Here is a 14,515-nt window from a genome sequence, read left to right as displayed (position 1 = left end):
GCCAGAGGCAAAGGTTGCATACCATATGATCTTATGTATATGAGAAAAAACAAAACTGTAAGGATGGAGAACAGATCAGTGGTTGCTAGGGATAAGGACAGGGTAAGGGCTTTGTTACAAAGTGGCAGCATGAGGGAATTTCTGGGGGTAACAGAACTGTTCTGTATCCTAACTGTAGCAATAATCCATGTGTTAAAACTCATACATTTGTACACCCAAAAAAGGTGGGAAAAAAGAAACTTTGGGGTGAAGCCCAGTGTCTGTGTTTTAACCAGTCCTCCAAGTGATTTGGGTGCACACTGAAGTTTGAGAACTACTGTGGTTAATACAGAGAACCATTATAGGTGAGGAGGAAATTGTCTCTGCAAGGCTGGCCTGATAGGGAGTGCTGAAGGCACTGCAGTAGGAAGAGGGAAATGGGCAGGTGGGATGTTACAGTAATTCAGACCTGCAGAAAGGTGGTAAATGTAGGTATGAAGAAGCAAGGACACATTTAACAGGATTTCCTTGGCTGGGTGCAGTGGTTCACGCCTGTAATCCCAGCACTTTAGGAGGCGGAGGTGGGTGGATCATCTGAGCTCAGGCGTTTGAGACCAGACTGGGAAACATGGCAAAATGCCATCTCTACAAAAAATATTCATACAAAAATTGGAAGAATTGGTTGAGCCCAGGAGGTGGAGGCTGCAGTGAGCCAAGATCATGCCACTGCACTCCAGTCTGGGCGACAGAGTGAGACCCTGCCTCAAAAAATAAAAATAAAAGGATTTTCTGGGAAGACAGAAAAACACTTGTGAGAGATTAGCTATTGACAATAAAGAAGACAGTCTAAATAATGTAGATTGGAGAGTTTATAAATTGTGAGAGTAAGGAGAATATTATAGTTACATAAAATGGGATATTGGGAAGAAGGGTTGAGTAAAAAGGAATACATGGTGCCATTCACAAGGCATTGAACACCTCAGGTCCTTGATTGTTCTCATTTATATAGTAAATACATTAAATGTGATACTCTTGAAATCTTAATTTTTTACAGCTGGAGGAGCTATTAGAGGTTTTCTCACTAAACTGATTTCCTTCCTCCCTTTCTCTTCCTTTTCTTTTTTGACAGAAAACAAGAGAGCTCAAATAACATATTCAAGATCACCCAGAAAAGTACTGACTGAGTTGATAATAGGATTTAGTCAAGGGCAAATCTTTTGCTGTTGTACTGTTGTGGTTTTTTCTCTATTTCCAATTGTTATGCTTTATGTTACGTTCTATGTTGACAGCTCTCATTTTTTTTTTCTGTTAATAAGCTGGATATTTTCTTTTGTTGGCACAAGACTTTCTGTAAGTAATAATAATAATAAACCTTGCCCCTTATGGAGTACCACAGTACATGTGCTAGGCACTAATATTAGTGTTTCACATATAGTAACTCACTTAATCACAAGAGGCTTATGAAATAGATACCATTATTATCTTCATTTTACAGATGAGAAAACTAAGGCAAAGTAAGGTTTTAAAACTTGCCAAAAGTCACACATGTAGTAAGATGAATCTGGGCAGTTTGGTTCCAGTATCCATGCCCTTTACCACTATGTTATTCTGTCTCTTGCTTTAAGAAAACAGAGTTTAGTTTTGGTATTAAATGGATTTTCTAAGAGTTCAATATTTCACTTGACTTCCTCTCTAGGAACAGTCTTTTTAACATGTATTGTATTTGCTTTACAAACTTCCAGTTATATAATCTGAGGCAGGATTTTTGCCATGGTTGGGAGTTGGACACTTTCTCTGCCAAGTGTGGGGAAGATTTAACACAATTCAACATGTCACTTGTGACATGGAATGGGGATCTGGAAAGTATCTTATGATATTGCTTGGACAGATCCAGGTGGTCATATGACTTAGTTATCCAAAACAACTGGTTGCTAGTCTTTTCTTGATGACTTTTCTTCTGTAATGGAAACTTCACCACATTTGTTGTTCACAATTTCCATGGTTTCATCACCATTTTATGGTAAATTCTCTTGAACACTTCCTGTTTAAGTTTAAGCAATCTTCGTGTGTGTGTGTGTGTATGTGTGTTGGGGTAGGGGCCTTTCACACTTATAGATGGCTGGGTTTTGAAATTTTATAAATGCATCATTATTCATCAGTTTCTTGTTTGAAGCTTCATAATCTCTTGAAGCTAGAGCCCCTCGTGTGGGTTTAGGTATCATCTTGGCTAAGGGTAGGAACCCTGGTGCTTAGGATCAAGTCTCATTAGGGGTACCACATAGTTATCCCCTTCTGTATTCCTACCACCTCCCTGGACACCTGAAAAGGTGTATGTGGCTAGAGAAAATGAGGATTTGATTAGTTACTGAACCCTAAATCCCTGTCCTCTGACATTTTCTCAGGGATTCTCTCTCTTTTCCCTATTTTTCTGCTTCTTTTATTTATTTATTTTAAATTTTAGGTTTTTAAAATTTTTTTTGAGACAAGAGTCTCCCTTTTGTTTTCTAGGCCCAAATGCAGTGGACCTTCTCAGTTCACTGCAACCTCCGCCTCCTGAGTTCAAGCTATTCCTGTGCCTCAGCTTCCCCAGTAGCTGAGCTTACAGGCACATACCATCACGCCTGGCTTTTTTTTGTTTTTTTTGTATTTTTAGAAGAGACGTGGGGTTTCACCATGTTGTCCAGGCTGGTCTTGAATTCCTGACCTCAGGTGATTCACCTGCCTCGGCCTCCTAAAGTGCTGGGATTACAGGCGTGAGTCACCACGCTCAGGCTTTCTGTTTCTTTCTTTACCACTCATCAAATACAGTAGTCTTTCAGTCCTTCTCTCTGGAAACAAGCTGGCGTATCTCAGTGATTTGGGGGTTCTGGAAAACAAATACCAAAATGGGATACTCTTGTCAATTATCCTTTGCTTTTGACGTCACCACACAACTCCCTCAGAGGCAAGAAAGCACGAAATGCCTGACTACAGTCTTTAAAGAGGAAAAATTACATGTGGAGAAACACATGAATTAACACCCGATACATTAATATGCATTTAAGCTATTATTATTATCTTTAGGAGTTGCTACAGATCACTTGTTTTCTGCCTGTTTGCCATGGAGAGGGGTGACTGTGTGATCATGGGTGGAGTCCTTGCACCTAGATTCAGGAATTGTATGATTAAATGGAAGTCTGGTGACCTCATGTGGTCCTCCACACTTGGATGTATCAGGGATCTGGGGAGATAAAGTCTGTTTCTCCTCCAGGTGACTTAGCAAGAGGATGCCCAACAAGTAGGGCCAGGTTTATGAAAGCAAGACCACCCTATGTATAACAAAATCCAACTGTGCCATACTTTTTGGACAAATACTTATTAATAAGCTCATGTAAAATGTTTGTATGACTTATTCTATAATCTCAATAAAGTCCTAGTTTTTTCTGCCCTGACTACACCTTGTATGAAAGGTTTGCTCAGATACAATAATATTCTAAGCCGGGATTCTAATACCCTTTAGTTGGTATCAGGCAACAAGAAATCTTAGCATCAATGTCTGGATAGAGGACTATGTGGGAATCAAGCCACAGGTGCCATCTCTAAGGGTTAAGAGCAAATTACATTTTTAAAACCTTTCTATGGAATAGGTGGGAGTTTCCACAATAGTGTCACCAGTCCAAATGACTTGAATATTATTATTGTGACTGGAGAGAGCCCATTATCTAATGAAGAAGCCTACATGTAAACACTCACTTCTAGCATGCGTTCTGCTAGTTGGCAAAGCTTCTGATGTCGATCTCGATAGGGATAGCTGAGGCAGCTACAGCAGCCACCTTTGGAGCATGGTCTTTCTAAAGAGCTTGCTGACCACCACTGAGATGTGAATGCTTGATTAGGGCAAGTAACTGAATTAACTATGACGTACATAATGTCATACTGTAGTGATTACAACCAGCTAAAATGTCTTATTTCATTGTTTTTCATTTCTTGTTTTGTATCTGTCTTGCCCAATTTAAACATAAACTCAATGAGAGGACCTTATCTTTTTTATTTCATTGAAAATATCAAAACATATTATAGTGTACATCATGTGGTAGGTGTTCAGTAAACATACTTTAAATTTGTTGAATAAATAAATGAACAAAAGGAGAGGCTGCCCAGGGTTTTCTTTTACTTTTCTTTTCTTTCTTTTTTTTTTTTTAGATGGAGTTTCGCTCTTCTTGCCCAGACTGGGGTGCAATGCCAAGATCTTGGCTCACTGCAACCTCTGCCTCCTGGGTTGAAGGGATTCTCCTGCCTCAGACTCCTGAGTAGCTGGAATTGCAGGCATGCACCACCACGCATGGCTAATTTTGTATTTTTAGTAGAGACAGAGTTTCACCATATTGGTCAGGCTGGTCTCGAACTCCCGACCTCAGGTGATCCACCTGCCTTGCCCTCCCAAAGTGCTGGGATTACAGGCGTGAGCCACCGCACCCGGCCTGCATAGGCTTTTCTGTGTCCACCATGGTCCTAAGAAATTAAGTCAGCTTATTTAAACAAGAACCCTGAGAGACTTCCTAGTCTGTTACTGCAGGTTACTTGTGATGGTCCCTTACTGACAATGAGTTAACCTGGGGCGGTTGAGGTAACAGCTTGAACACAAAAATGAAAAGAGTTGTTGTTAAGACAATCTGCTGAAGGGAAATGTTCGAACGTATCAAGAGTTGAAAGGGTATAATAGATAAACGTTTTTTCTGTGAATATATTTGACACAAATGACATTGTCAGTTTCATCTTTTCAGCCATCTTATAGTTTGAAGGGGCTTATTATGTAATTACCAATATGAGCGAAAGCCTAAAACACTGCTAGGGAATGATTCACTTGTGTTTAGAAACAGAGCTGTCATTTCTGAAGTCATATCATAACAAATTACTACTACTATATATTCGTTAGCATTTTCTTCACCTTTTTATCATTTGGAGCACCTGAGGAGTATTTCATATTAACTAACCATAGAGTCATTTTCCATCATGTATCATGTATTAATTATATAAATCAAGTAAGAAAATCAATATGTTTTAACATGATATCACACTGCATTACTAAACTTCTCTTTCATATGCTGTTAAAGCACGAACAATGAGTGAATTTTCTGTAGTTCAAATTGAAGTCGGTTAATTCAGAAAAAGGGTAGATGGTAGATGCCAAAACAATAGATTCTTTCCACCACAATCACCTGGCACTGCCTTTTCCTGCAGTTAAAAGTCCATCTTGATTTTAGGGGCCATGCTGAGGATCCTGGCAAGTTGAGGATTTCAGTCCCAGAACTGAGCTGACTTTCCACTATCATATTCTTATACTTCCCCTAAGGGTTTTCAAGATCATCCATTACCCTGTCTCGGAGTCACCTACGAGGAGCAAACTCCATTGATCTAAAGTTTTAAATGAGCAGCCAGGGAGAAGGCTTTTCCAGCTTTCAACAAAATGGATCCCCCTTGACGGGCCCGCGCAGGGACCCTCTGGGCCCCTTTCCGTCTGTCAGTTTCTGCTAGGTTCCGCCTCTGAGATTAGTTCTCAGCTGCACGGAACTCAGAGGAGCTCCTCTCCTCTGGTCTCCAATTCGGCAAATGCCTTACTCTCGGCTGTAGACATTGATGACTAGTGAGTGTTTTAGAAGCTTGTGTTTATCTTTCCTGGGTATCTGTTCCAGACATGTTCTTTTTAGTCCGTGGAAAGAAGCTTCGTAGTGTTTCTTCAGAAGGAAGCAGCCTGGAACCGATCTGCTCTCTGCTTAGTTCTTTGCTAATGCTCACGCCTTCCCACGGCCAGCAGGGGGCATCTGAGACACGGATTTAAATTGCACTGAATTTAAACGGGATTATCCCATGTTAGGACACCTCTTTCGGAAATGTGTTGTAAAAATCTTGCCTTATGCTTCTCAACTTTCCTCCATCTCTTCTTCCTTCTCGTTCCTGACATATGTCTGGCGTCTACAGCGAAACCTGTTTGTGATTGCCAAAAGTCTTTCAACCACAGGAATAGCCTATGCCCCAGGGCTACTTCTGTTTCTTTTAAATCCTGAAAAATTATGGTCTCATAATTGATTCTTTTCAGATTGCTAGTGATTGCAATTATCCTCCCTGCCTCTTCTCATCAGCATATGTCCTATATAATATGAGGAACTAAATGCCTCACTTGACCATTCTCAATCTCTTTCAAGGACAGAAATTGAATTCACTTACTTTATAGTGCTTATAGTCATTTAATGGTGTTACCTCTGTCCAGTTAGCAAATTAGAGACATCTTAGTCCTCAGTGACTCATTCTAAGCTGCACTCCAATATTTCACCTACTCCACCCCAAAATGCAGCTTTACTATAACCTAGCAATTCAGTTCATTCATTCATTTGCTCATTCATCAATTTACATGGCAAATCTTTACTGAATGCTATTAAATGCCAGGCCCTGTGCTAAGTGCTGAAGCTGTAATTGTGAACTAAACAGATGTTCACTCTGCTCTTGGGGACCTGACACTTTAATGGGAACGATAGACAATATTCGCATATACATATACATATGGAGATATAAATGCAAATTGAAAAATGCCATGAATGAAAAATTCAGACGGCTCTGAGAATATATTAGGAGCAGTCTTTAGGTATATAATGTCTCCCATTGCACATTGGGAAGTTAGGGCTCCTTGAGGTTAGAGTCTATGTTCTTTTATTTATTCGTTTAGAAACGGAGCCTCACTCTGTTGTCCAGGCTGGAGTGCAGCGGCATGATCTTGGCTTACTGCAACCTCTGCCTCCTGGGTTCAAGCAATTCTCTGCCTCAGCTTCCTGAGTAGCTGGGATTACAGGCACCTGCCACCACGCTTGGCTAATTTTTTTTGTATTTTCAGTAGAGATGGGGTTTCACTATCTTGGCCAGGCTGGTCTTGAATGCCTGACCTCATGATCCAACCTCCTCAGCCTCCCAAAGTGCTGGGATTACAGGCATGAGCGACTGTGCCCAGCCTGTGTTCTTTTGTTTTTATACTCCACCTACCTTCATCAATGATTGGAAAAATATGTGCTATACAGTTTACATGTATGTGTTTTATATTCAATTGTTCCAAGTGGCTCTGAAGTGAGAAACAACTCGGTAACCCTTGAAACACCTAGTATAAGACTTTATATATAATTGGTTCTTCACACATTCTGGTGGAATATATTTCTCAAAATTTAACAATGTTTCTGTTTTTAGTGATTGCTTGTGCCAGTTTTCCACACTTAGGCATCTTAAGGTGATAACCCACTAAATTCACGCACTAGCAGGAAGGACTGAGGTGGTCCATGGCCTTTTGAATTTTGACTTCCCAGTCAGGCAGCATACCCACACAGGGAGCAGATTTAAAATTGCACAGCCCCAGAATTATTCAAATCATTTTCAGTTTGAAATCACTAGTGTGAGTCATCTAGACAAAGAATTATCTTCCTCTGAGCCTTTAATTAAACTTTTACTCAAGCATTTTCAATTGATTTTATTTCAAAACAAGTTTTCTTTGTAAAACAAAAGAATAACAGGAGGAGGAGAGATGAGAGGAGATAAAAATAGCTTCTTGTTAACTAGCATTAACGTAATGTGGCCAGGAAAAAATGTCTAGGGTGCAGTCAAATAGAGCCCGAGACCGAGCATGAAATTGTAAACAAGTTAGAAAATTATCTTCTCTGGGTAGTGTTGTTTTTGATGTTAAGTTAATGTCAGATACATTCAAGTTTATCTATGAAGGGAAAATAGTTTGGTAGGCTGGCGCTATTGTTTTGTTTGAATTTTTCATTTGGTTTGCTTCATTTTCATATGTTTGTGAGTCTATGGTAGGGAGGAAAGGGAAAGGGGGGATGAAATAATATTCCAGGAATTCTTGAGGAGAGAAACAAATCTAACATTACTTAGTCTTGTGAAAAAAGTGCAATGTTTAAAGTGGTTTGAACTTCAGCATTTGTCAACTCCTCGGCCTTTAAACTTTACTGTCGTATGAGCAGAAATGCAATAATGCTATTCATTCCCTGAATAACGAACTCTTAATTAAATTTAATGGACTTCACAACTTAAATACTCTTAACTTTGTAATGCTCTGTACTTGAGCCTATACCAAGCCAGACATTGAAGCCATAGAAAGAAGTGTTTTCCAAAGCACTGAATATCTTTTCTCCCTTACATCTCCAGGGCAAATATGAGGAAAAGAGTAACCTGATGTTCTGGTATGTTTGTCTGCTCTGAGGAAATGGAATATGATTTTCTCTAGGCAATGTTGTAAATGATAGTTGATTTCTAGATCATTCCACAAAAAAACTCTATTTAAGCAGTGATACAGATAAAATAGTAGTAGGGCTCTGATTCATCCTGGTTTTAAAAGGATTTTGTGGCATGTCTTGAGCATGTAACTACCATTTATAAATGGTGTTTTCACAGAAGGTGCATCCTGAAATAGTAAAAGAAAATGTGAGATACATTGAGTTCATATGATAGGATGCCACTTCTTTACATACAGAGTCTTTGAAAGGCACCTTTCTATAGTTTTATCTCTTGTTTGTTTTCATACCAACTTTGCTGCAAGCTATGTACTGTATAGAGGTCCCTCCAACATCCATCCCTCTATCTAGAAGGGAGACAGAGTAAGTTCATTTAATTGGCTTTCTGCTCTCTCACGTTTCACCCTTTTACATCCCTTCAAATAACACGCACCCACCCTTCTGTCTGGAAAGCTCATTCTTTTCTAGCCCAACTGACTGACTGCTACTCATTCTCTAGTTCCACCTTTGCCTCCTCTGAGAAGTTCCCCCTGATTTGCCCTTGTGGACACTAGTGCTCCTCCACCAGAGCTCTGCTGCTTTCTGGACAGTCTGTCTTTAAGCACCTGTTTGTGATTGTTTCCACATGTAAGACCTCTCCAGGTTAAAAGCACCTTGAAAGCAAGGAACAAACTTAATGGTGTTTGTATATTTACTGCATACTGCCGGACACAGTAAACATGACCAATGAGTAAATCAGTAAGGAATCAATGAATTAAGTAACTAATAATTCTTTTACATACATTCAATTTCTTTGTTCTAATTATCCCTTAATCTCCAACTATTATTCTTGCATCAGGAAATCAAACACAAATATGTTTCTGCCTTTTACAAAAGCAAAAAGTTCAAATAGAGCAAGAGATAGAAAAAAAAAGGAACCAAAGTTGAGAGGGGGAATAAAGTTAAAATCAAAAGGACCAACCGAACAGAAACCTAAACATGAGAGACTTTCATTACATCATTGTCATCTAAATATTGGTGAGTGGACTATTGGGTCAAGGTTGAAACTGCAAAGAGTTGCAGCATGCATTCCACAGATGTACAGGAAGGGAGGGACCTATGGAGCCAGGAGGACATGGATTATGGCTGAAGTTTTTCACGGACTGGGCGGGATACTGTGTCCTAGCGCACCTTGCATCTCTGACTGTAATACTGCACATTAGCCAGCAGAGGGCAGCCAAAAATATTGCATGCATTTCTCCTCCCCACTTAATGTTTTCTTCATTTTTCAGATAAATATAAAATTGGCAATTCTTGTCCCCAGAGGTAGAATATAGAAGGTTGTGGGTGTAGTAACTCCTTAGTAACTTGCAGGAAATTTTTTGTATGTTTCAATGTAATGTTCGAAGCTGGGGAACATGGGTGGTGGGTTGGAAAAATGTGTAGTTAGAACTAACTTTGAAGAAGCCGTGTTCTATGCCAAATGCTGTGCTAAGTGACTCATATGCATTCGTGTATTTAATCATCTCAAAAAGTCTTAGGATATACTATTTTATCAGTCCCAATTTCTAAGCAAAAGAACTAAACATTAGATAATTTAAGTAATTTGCGACGCCTGGAATTAAAGCAACACTTAATCTAAATCACAATGTTATATAAGCTCCCTCAGCAGAACAGTCCCAGTTTTTACCCTGATGTCATGCTGAGCTTGATCTGAGGTACTGTGGGACCTGAGTTGGCTTTAGTCAGTGAGAGGGTCTTAGGGAAAGAATGAAAGCAGAATGAAATGAAAAGGAAATGACACTGTAGAGATGACTACATCTAAAACATAGTTTTCAAAACCTTATTTACTAGCCTAAAGGAAAATATGTTATGATCATTAGGCATTTGTGGGGTTTTTATAAGTTACTACAGTAGGTCTCCTTACATTTTTCTTCCCAATATCCATAACTGCGAATCTTAGGCATTTACTTAAATTGCCTCATCACTGCTTCCTCTTTTGCCTCCTTTGCCTCCTCTGAGAAGTTCCCCCTGATTTGCCCTTGTGGACACTTGTGCTCCTCCGCCAGAGCCCTGCTGCTTTCTGGACAGTCTGTCTTTAAGCAACTGTTTGTGACTGTTTCCACATCTAAGACCTCTCCAGGCTAAAAGTACCTTGAAAGCAAGGAGCAAACCTAATGGTGTTTGTATAATTACTGCAGACTGCCCGACACAGTAAACATGACCAATGAGTAAATCAGGAAGTGAACAATCCCTGTGAACAAATGAGGAAAGTATGTATACAGTAGTAAAATCTTATTTGGCCACCATGTGAACTTCACCACATCTTTTTAAGACTTTGGTTATGATTAGCATTGACTGAGAGGTAAATGTTAGCAGATTTGTAAGGAACAAAATCCAGATGTTTTTAGTTCACTTTGGCAAATATTTTTAAATGTTTACTATGTTGCCAAGCATTGTGCTAGGCACAGGGGTTAAAAGGTATTTAAGACTAAATTCCTACCATCAAAAAGTTCTCATATCCAAGTTGAGAAATAGAAATGTAAGTCAATGACCATAATGCAATATGATGAAGCATCTCTTAAAAGCATAGGTAAGCAAGTGCTAAGGTGACCGGGAAAGGGTAGCTTTTTGGGTCTCCCAATATTCAACAGCTTGTCCTATGGATTAATATTTAATATTTGCCTGGTGCTTTTCTAGTTTAGAATTATGATAAAGTGATGGATAGATTAGGTTAGTTTTAAAACTGAGCATGAAAATAGTTGCATCCTGTGATGGAGGAGTACACAGAATTCTGACCATATCTACTCACTAAAATACTGAAGATACAAAGAAGTAGTAAATTCTGCTATAGTTTGTCGTTTGGCAATTAGTACTCATTTATCAAGGCTCAGTGCACATAAGATAGACAGCCATAGGGAACAATGGATAAGGAGTCGAAAACAAAAATTTTATAGAGAAATAAATAATCAAGTAGAATTATTTAATCTTATAGCCAGAAATGGCTCAAAAACCATCTAAAATGATGGATAACTTCATTATTTTACAGATGAGGGAACTGAAGTCTGGCAGTAAAAAGTGATCATTTTTTCCAAATGTCATATATCTAATAATAATGAGGACCAGAGCCCTCAGAAGACTAGCAGGCAATGCATGAGGAGTTCTACCTGGGAGCTCTAGCATCAGACAGCTTGGGCTCACATCTGTCTCCACCAAATACTGGCTGGTTATCTTAAGTTATTTAAACTCCTTTCATTCGGTGACCTCATCTGCGAAATGGAAATAATACTATAGTATCTGCAGACATAAAATGAGAGAACACATGTAAAGCAATAATGAGGATTAAAATGTAGTGCAAATTAATGAAGGACATACTAAGAGCTTGGTAAATGCTATTTATTAGAACTTACGTATTCTAATTTCTGCATTAGTATTCTTTCTGCCACAAGAAAATACAAGTGAAATGGGATTTTGTTCATTTTTGTTTCTCTGACACAGGAAGAAATCTTTTTTTAAAATCTGTATGCACATGTGGTGTCCTCATTTCCCCTTGTGTCTCTTCTTTCAGGGCCAAGGAGATTAAGATCAAGTTGGGAATTCTCCTCCAGAAGCCAGACTCAGTTGGTGACATTGTCATTCCCTACAATGAGAAGCCGGAGAAACCAGCCAAGACCCATAAGTGAGTCATGAATATGGATTCCGCTTATTTCCTCCAGAGGATGGCTATTTTTCAAGTGTTTAGCACCATTCCTCATCTGTAGAATTACCTCCTTCAATTACTCATTAAGGATCTTAAGAGCCCTCAGAGGATTGGTTTGCAAAGAAGCTCTTTTTTTTTCTTAACTGTCTCATGTCTGGAGCATCTTATTGAATACAGGCAGAATACTTAAAAAATAAAAGATAAGACTCTGCCTTATTTTTGAGAGACAGACATACTTATAAAACAGACAGACCATACTTATAAAATGATACCAGCCACTACTGCAGTGTGGTAAAAATACCTGCTCATTTACTGCCTTGGTAACCACTCCTGATCCAGTTAATTATGAGCCCTGGATGCTTACGTGCTGATGAACTATCTAAAGCTGCTTCCTCAGCAGGAGGATGTGAGAACATTGCCCTCAGGAAGATACTAAGGACAAGGCAGACAATTTCAGCCTTATCCTTTCTTCTCCAAGATAGTGCCCCTCAAGGTCCAACAGAGGAACAAAGTCTGTTACTTAAGTGAAGAACGAACACTTGACTAGCTATTTCTATTTAATGTACACCAGGTATTTTCCCCAATTCATAAATTCGTATTCTTGATTGAATTTCTGCAGTCCTCCCTCATCCCCATTCTCCTCTCCCTACATAATCCTCCTGTCAATTCAGGCATCCTAGGGAACTATTACTTCTAAAGAGTCGTGATGTTATGGCAGTGAATCCAGGTCTTACGGTGTGCATTGGCCCTGTTTTAACTCAGGAACATGACTCCCAGCATTCCCATTGTTCCTTATCATCCCTGCTAGCTGCAGAGGCTGTCGCTACCTAGACAGATACACTCCATCTTCCCGTTAAAACAGAGATACCCAGGAACATCAAGAAAGGAAAATGGGAAGAAGAAAAGGCCAAGGCATTCAAATTCCTTCACTGTTATGTTAGAGCTTTGAGGATATCACAGAAGTGTGGTAAAAATATATTAGTCCCTTTAACCTCCATTTCTCTTTTTAAATGGAGTATTTGTGTAAATTGGTCAGCCTGTCCTTTGTCCAAATGACCTCAACTTAATATAGCTGGATTGATTGGGAGATAAAGATATGAATTATTCTTTTCTTTTTTAAATCTTTTCCATTTTTTTATTACTTCAAAGTGATTCTAAACAGGAAGTGAGGCATAATTGAGTTTTCTGCATTTGAAAAGGAGAAGGTAATTCAGTGTGGAGCAGCAGGCACCAAGCGGTAGTGGAGAATAAGAACCACATTTCGTAGCAGCAACAGATCAAAACATCTATTTTGAAGTAAACAATATGACAATTTATTGATCTGTTGGAATTAACTTTAAGAAAATAGAGTTCTACATTTCCTGCTTTAAATCTCTACTTTAACATTCACATAGACCCTTAAACTGTTGGGGTTAAAAGGGATTCAGAGAGAAGCTGTTTTGGAAGAAACCCTGGGGCTGACCATTTATTGGATTATTTACTTCTCTTGTCTTTCATCCTCTTTCTTCCTCCAGAAGCCTAAATTGTTTTGGAAAAATTCCTTCATCTCCCTAGAGAATAATTCTGTGTCTATTACATTTTCAACAGTGACCAATAAAAAACGTTTCCCACTCTTTTCTGATCCGTAAACCCCATCCCACCTCCTCATGTTTGGCAAACTTTCTATGCCATTTATCTGACAGGAAATACTGTGTTCCGCATAAGCTCCATCTCTCTATCTCTTCTCTCACTTTAAAATTTCTCTGTATTTTTAATCACAGTTCTTCTTTCAGAGGGGAAAATAATTCTTCTCTTGATTGGAGGTATTTTTTTTTTTTTTTTTTTTTTTTTTTTGAGGCGGAAGTCTGGCTCTGTCGCCCCAGGCTGGAGTGCAGTGGCGCAAATCTCGGCTCATGCAAGCTCTGCTCCAGGGTCATGCCATTCTCCTGCCCTCAGCCCTCCGAGTAGCTTGGCTACGGCGCCGCCACCTCCCCGGCTAGTTTTTTGTATATTTTTAGTAGGAGACGGGGTTTACCATGTTAGCCAGGATGGTCTCGATCTCTCTTGCTGACCTCGTGATCCGCCCGTCTCAGACCTCCCAAAGTGCTGGATTACAGGCTTGGACCACCAGCGCCCGGCCTGATTGGAGGTATTTTTAACCCCTCTCATAATTCTTGGGTTACTGACATCAGTAATAATCCGTTTTTTAAAAGCATTTTCTATTTTTTAACATGTAGTTTTGAATTCTCATTTTTTTTAAAAAATGGACCATTGAGAAAAACAGAAATCAGTGCTTATATTCCTACCCCCTAAACACAGCTCTGTTCCCCTTTTTGCAGTTTTAGTTGCCCTTTTGCTCTGTGGACCCTCTTCCCTTAGGAACAAACAGGTGCCCATGTCCCATGCTGAAAAATTCTCTCCCCGCCTTTCTCTCTTTCTGCTTCTCTACCTTCCTCTTACTTTTATTGGCTAACTGTAGAAAGAGAAGTCTGTACTCATGGCTTTCAGTCTTTTCTGTATCTCCTTATTATCCAGCTTCAACCTTACTACCTCACCCGAACTAAGGCCCCATCTGTGACTTGTCTGCAGCATTTGATGGCTCACCAGTTGACCTACTCTT

General features: G+C 39.4%; 1 protein-coding gene and 1 long non-coding RNA gene across 2 annotated transcripts in view; one reads left to right on the top strand and one right to left on the bottom strand.

Annotated features, from left to right (window-relative positions):
• The window catches only part of RGS5 (regulator of G protein signaling 5), a 55,355-nt gene that overhangs the window by 22,654 nt on the left and 18,186 nt on the right, over positions 1-14,515 (top strand). Inside the window, exon 2 of the mRNA XM_017893426.1 lies at positions 11,785-11,895. Coding sequence (XP_017748915.1) covers positions 11,785-11,895 — 111 coding nt within the window. The remainder of the gene's footprint in view (positions 1-11,784; positions 11,896-14,515) is intronic.
• LOC108543088 (uncharacterized) overlaps positions 1-14,515 on the bottom strand; it is a 51,708-nt gene that overhangs the window by 32,899 nt on the left and 4,294 nt on the right. The gene's annotated exons all lie outside the window — the stretch shown is intronic.

The sequence above is a fragment of the Rhinopithecus bieti genome, unplaced genomic scaffold (genome assembly GCF_001698545.2).
Source record: "Rhinopithecus bieti isolate Rb0 unplaced genomic scaffold, ASM169854v2 scaffold_23925, whole genome shotgun sequence".
Lineage (NCBI taxonomy): Eukaryota > Metazoa > Chordata > Mammalia > Primates > Cercopithecidae > Rhinopithecus > Rhinopithecus bieti.
The sequence above is the reverse complement of the archived record's forward strand: the minus strand, read 5'-3'. Positions and strand labels throughout refer to the sequence as shown.